Source organism: Phoenix dactylifera, unplaced genomic scaffold (genome assembly GCF_009389715.1).
Source record: "Phoenix dactylifera cultivar Barhee BC4 unplaced genomic scaffold, palm_55x_up_171113_PBpolish2nd_filt_p 000007F, whole genome shotgun sequence".
In the NCBI taxonomy this organism is placed as follows: Eukaryota; Viridiplantae; Streptophyta; class Magnoliopsida; order Arecales; family Arecaceae; genus Phoenix; species Phoenix dactylifera.
This window is the reverse complement of record NW_024067666.1, coordinates 2659216-2665401: the sequence shown is the minus strand read 5'-3', so window position 1 is coordinate 2665401 and position 6186 is coordinate 2659216. Positions and strand designations below refer to the sequence as shown.

At 41.7% G+C, this 6186-nt stretch overlaps 1 protein-coding gene across 1 annotated transcript; it reads right to left on the bottom strand.

Moving 5' to 3' along the window:
- Nucleotides 1-1991: 1991 nt before the first annotated feature.
- On the bottom strand, nt 1992-3134 carry LOC103709218 (zinc finger protein ZAT10). The gene has a single exon (XM_008794453.4). The coding sequence runs from the start codon at nt 2870-2872 to the stop codon at nt 2156-2158; it is 717 nt and encodes a 238-aa protein (XP_008792675.1). The 5' UTR covers nt 2873-3134; the 3' UTR covers nt 1992-2155.
- Between the last annotated feature and the right edge of the window lie 3052 nt (nt 3135-6186).

Genomic DNA, 6186 nt, shown 5'->3' with positions numbered 1-6186 from the left:
ATATTCTTCTGGAAGTTATACCCTCAATGGCAATGGCTTTTCTACCTTTTTAATAAAAGAAAGACAGAGTCCTCTATAACTTTCTTACAAAGAAAGAAGAAGATGCCTTGGTTACTTGGCCAACTCTGACTTGGATCCTAGATATGGCTCCAAATCCAAGAAGCTTCTGAGAAACACTGATGAGGGGCGGTAGAAGGGTGGAATCCAGTTTGCCAAAAGAAGGGGAAGGAAAAAAAAAAGAGAGAAGGTGGGAGCCGGCAAGAATTTTTCTTCATCGACCTGGACTTTTCCTACGAGCACTGTTCCAACGTCCAACCCACGCAGGCTAAGGCCAGACCCGGTCGTGATTCAGCTGTGATGGCGCTAAGAGCAGCAGCATAACTACAAAGCATTAACTTGACAAAATTATCACTACCAATCAGCTGAACTGGGTGCATAACATCCCTCTAACAATTGGATTTGTTCAAGGGGAGATGTGTCGGATTTGGCATGGTGCTCAAGATGATTAAGGTGGTGAGTGATGACTACTTCAATGCACTTGTCTCTAGGGTGGTGAAGTAGACGAATGAAGTCAGCAAACCAAGGAGCTCTGATAGCTGGAGTCAGGCTAGTTTGTGGTCCCTAGACCATGTGGTTGGCTATTAGTTCATTTGCCAATTGGTATTGTGCAAAATGATTAGAAATATATACATAGCCTGAATGGATTTGGTTAAGGTTGCTATCAGCTCCTTTGGATTCTGCTTGTGCAAGTCCAGACTTTAGTGCTCGAACTCTTTAACCTACTAGAATAATCTAGGATACAAATTGGGCAGGGTCAAATTTAATCTCTAGCCTAGTTCAAGTTGGATCCATTTACCTTTTTTCTTCTTTTTTAATTATCCGTCGTTTAAACAATTCAAGACAATTTCTTTTGAGGATTAAGTCTAGAGTCAATTAAAATTAAGATTTGATACATAACTATGAATTGACCGTGATATACGGTATGCAATTCTATAGAAGTTGGTTGGCTAATAATTGCAGGAAAGAAACTAATTGCAACGATATGCGCCGATGAATCTTGAATTCAGTAGCATAATCCTACATCCCATTCAATGCTAGGCCGTTCGCAAATGAAAACTTTACATAGCATAAATATATGAGTCATGGATGTAAAAACTCATTAAGCGAGTATTTAGTCTTGTCTAAATTGAATCAACAATTCACTTTATAGCTCTGACTAAATCTCAAGGGAAAGCATTAACTTTCCAACTTGGATCTCATCCAAAGAACCAGTGATCCAAATTAATGATCTATTGAAAAGTCTTACCAATATGATCTAAATCAAGTCATTATCGATGCATGCACACCTAGCATGTAGTATATGCAACCTACAATTATTGCATCTAATTAATTCTAGGTCATTAATTTTATATAACTCATAGTACATTCTTGATTAGCTAAAGTAGCTGAGATGCCCTGCCATTTTTGTGATAAAGACTTTCATCAAGAAGACCCAACTAGCACATGGGTGCAATTAAAGTAATGTCAGTGTTTTCCCTGCAAGCTTCACAATTTTGGGACCCAACAGTATAACCAAGTGGAATTGGTTCTATACAAGTTGCATGAAAGGTAATTAAACATCTTTAACATCTACAAATATTCTTAAATCTTCTTTCTTATTGTTATAAAACTGCTGCTGGGGATTGATTAGGTTTCACAGCCTCAACTGAGAACATGTACGTTGACTCTTACTAACTTATTCTTTATGTGTCATGCCAGCCAAGTCTGACACGGAAAACATGAAGACCGAGTTATTTAGGCGTTAAGCAAAGCGTGTCTTTTGTGGTAACCTTCTTGCACGGAAGCCATGATTGACTCGGTTTTCACACAAAACAGGCACATAGATTTATAGAATCCTTAGTTGCCAGAATTTTAACTCCTCGTAGAATTTTGTTGTTGTTGTTTTTTGAAGAAACAAACCAAGAATTTCAGTATCCAATGCTTCACCAGTGTTCATAAGCAAAGAATTTTCAAACAAATCCATTTCTAATGTTTAACCAGCTAACAAGCAATGAAAAGACAATGAAAAAAAATGAGCTCGCCAGTTACAAAGAATGAATAATTCTCTATACACGTACAAATAATTGTAATGAATAGATTCTGGAAGTAATGGCTTCTAAGCCGGGATAAGGAGGCGAGGCTTCTTGAAGGCCAGAGGGCTCTGCACCTCCTCCTCCTCGGCCGCCACGCACCGCCTTGCTGCATCGAAGGCAAACTCCGGCACCGCCGGCATGTTCAGGTCGAACCCCTTGTCGCTCGACCCTGCCCCCTCCGACATCGACGCCACCCCTGCGACCTTGCCGCCGAGGTTTCCGTCATAGTGGCACCTCTTGTGTCCCCCGAGCGCCTGCCCGGACGGGAACGTCTTCAGGCACACCGAGCACTGGTGGACCCTCCCACCGCCGGAGGCAGCCACCGTCGACGACCCAGACGCCGACACCACCGGCGAGGCGGTTGAATCCTCCCCCCCGGAGAGCTTTCGGTGGCTGGCCTTGTGCCCGCCGAGCGCCTGGAAAGAAGCAAACGCCTTGCCACAGACCGAACATTTATACGCAAGCTTCCCCATCGGCGGAGCAGCAGCCACGGTCGCAGTAGTCGCCGAGCCAGGATTCAGCGGCGGAACGCGGTGACCGGATCCGCCACGGGCGAGCATGAGAAGGCAAAGAGCCAGATATTCCTCCTCGGTCGGCGGGTGATCAAAGAAGCGGTGGTGGCGCTTGGACCGCTTCCTTTTCGCCCATCCTTCCACATGAGGAAACTCCTCGTAGCTCGTCTCACTCGTGGCCGGAGTAGGTCCTGACGCCGCTGCAGTCTCGACAGCATCCACGGCCATCGGAGCAAATCCAAAATAAACTAGAAGAGAGATCTGGAATTCGAGAATACAAGGAGAGAAGAGAGGAAGGCTTTTCAGGGTCTTTTGGGTTGGAGAGCTGGGACTGAGAAGTGGGGGGCCAAAGAAGGGGAAGCCTATTTGATATATAGAAGGTAGTGGGGGAGTGGGAGGTGAGAAGTTGCGTCAGAGTTTGGTAGCTCAATGTAAGACCGGACTAGGATAAGCGTTTCAAGACACGCTAAGGGGGAGAGAGAGAGAGAGAGAGAGAGAGGAGAAGAGTAAGCGTTGAGTGAGTGGTTGGAAGGGGTGACTTTGTTCCCTAGAGCCAGCCGGAAGTAGCTAACTTGAGTTAAGAGAGAGAGAGAGAGTGTCCATGAGTGGGTTGGAGAAGACTGGTGACCAATTCTTTAGTCAAAAGTCAAAACAATACAAAGCAGGACTCTACCTCATAAAAAGTGGTCTCCATGGAGTTGTTTCTTAACCTGTGCCAGTCCAATAAGGACAGGATTTGAAGGTCGTAGAGATGACGTCGGATGGATAGGTAGAGAACAAGGGATGGAGTTCCGAAGGGATAATGTTACGGCTCCCCGGTAAACTTCCAGGAACGCCACCTCGCGCTTTGGCATCCTCGTGTGGGGCGATTAACGACTTCAAGACCACGTGTCTATTATCCTCACGCTTGCGCAAACGATACGGCATCATCCCCTGTCTCGCAGGCTTGTCTCTCGATCACCCACCCTCTATAATCCTCGCAACGGCTGCGATTTAAGGATGGCTGCCGACATCGCACCATGCACTTGTAATTGGATTTTTTATTTTTGAAAAATAGTAAATATATTTATCTTGTAAACCAAAATTTATAATAAAATTTATTTGCAGGCTCCACCCGAGTTGGAGATTTCGGAAATCTTTTTTTTTAAAAAAAATGTGTAAATAATTAGACATAATTTCAGAATGGTGAAAGAAAGTTGTTTATATTTTTTTTTTGTTAAAGACCAATTTTTAGTCAATTTTATTAAGACAGATTCCAGCCTTTTAATAGTAAAAGGCAGCTAATTATTTGCTTACAATTAAGACGGTAGCCAAGTAATAATTAATCATGGCGAGAAGCGTGAGCCGCCCACGTTGAAGTCGTGCGAGGCGTGGGCTCGTGCACGAGGTGTGGACCATATGCTGCACTGGAGCTGTTAGCCGGTCCATATGCACTCGCGACCGACAACTTGGATAACTTCAAGCACAAGAATCTCCTTCGAGCAAAGCACCAACTTAAAGAAGAAAAAAAAAGCCCATCTTCATTTCATTTCGACAAACGGAATTGGTTCACTTTAGACTGGTGCTTGGCAGTTGCCACCTACACCATGCTTCCAAATCACGCCAAAGAAATACCGCCAGAGAGCTCATCATCCTCGAAAAAGATTCGGCCACGATAATTGGTTAGATATGAAAGGAGGAGCGAAGACATTCGACGGGTGGCGCAAGATTGTAGTACATTTCAGGCGGTACATATACATCGAAAGATGACTAGGACCGCCGACTGTATCACCTCCTATGCAGCGCAGCACTTCAAGAAAATTTTTTGGACACACAAGAGACCTTCTCCTTCATAGTTATGCTGGATTGTAGTTTTTGATTCTACTGGCCACACCTACATTAGAAAAATGAGTAGCCGTTGTACTGAAAAAAAAGCAATGCTGCTGGTAAACCTTTCAGACCAAACGGCTCCTCGAGGTGCCACTGCCATTTGATGGCCGGAAATGGGTTTTAGTTGCCACTTGTCGCGATCACAATGGCTAGAATAACTAGGCAACTGAGCAGATATTAAGATTTGTTTAGTTACTAAAGTCATTGGATGTTGGATACCAGTGATCTTAGTTCTGATTTTTAAAAAAAAAAATCCAACGCTTTTGCGATTGATGTGACATGGCGTTCAATCTTAATTGCATCTCCACGTATCCATTGTTTAGGACACATGTTTTGGTTGCCATGAATGGTAGCCCATATGTGGGATCCATTCGGATTGATGGTCGTTCAATGTTGTGATTCACGAGGAGTCCAAGCGAGCAACCGTGTATGTAAAGGGACTGGCGTTTGACATAATTATGAAACCAAACCACCCAAATGATGTAGAGTCCGCGGGCAGGTTAAATGTTTGTGGGTGAACCACCATTATTCATGAGATAGATTAGGTTGGGGTAGTTGGTTAACCACCAGCCTACTGAGGCATCATGTGGGAGATTACTTATTGCTAGATTGTTCATGAAATAGATGTGTAGCTTTCTTCTTATTGATCAATTTATCGATCCATATAAAAAAATATAAAATATATAAATAAATCTACTTCATTCTATCAATTTAAGTTTTTAGGATAAGTGGTAATCTTAATATGGTATCAGAGCTTCTGAATTCGAACCCTATCTTTGCACTTTTTAATCTTATTATTAAAAAAAATCACATGTTGGGCTCACCTATTAAGGGGAAGCCTGACTCACATGTGAGGAAGAGTATGATAAAATATAAAATATATAAATAAATCCTACCTCAGTGGTGATTTTAACAATCCACTATATGATACTTATAAGGCAGACTTTAGATCATCCAAATATTTTATCGAAAAAATCCCATTATTGACTCACTATTCATCGACATTACATATATGGAGTTGGCTGAAATTTAGAGTTCATTTGTTGGTAGCTTGGAGGATTACAAACATGACTATTACTTTCCAATTAGCTATTTTTGCATTAATTGCGACAGGAAGGATAGCTATACTGATTCGGTATACTCGAAATATATCTTTGGTACAAAATTGACGATCTCACAAAGATGAAATATCAGTAGTTTTCATCATCGTTGTTTTTGTATTTTAAATTTTCAATAAATTAGTTAAATATCAGATTCCCATTGATGTTGAAAATATGATTTATGCAAAATTTCTGTCATCCTTTGTTTTTATATTGACTTTCTTTTGAAAGCAGTAAATCTATAACATGAAAACAATAAAAAGATATTATTGTACAAAGACACATTAATCCTTTTTCTGAAAAAAGAAAAACGTTTTTGTCACCAAGACTCATTGGTGAAATAGGCATTGGGGTGATAAAAAGACACATTAATCTTTTTTTTCTAAAAAAAAACGTTTTTGTCACCAGACTCATTGGTGAAATAGGCATTGGGGTGATAACCAAGGATTGACGATGGCAATTTCGTTTCTAGCATTAGTATTCTCTTGAATCTTTTTCTCTCGCTAAAGTGGGTGCAGTGTACCTGCCCACAAGAAGGTTTGAAAGCTATGCAGGCAACATATATACTGAGCC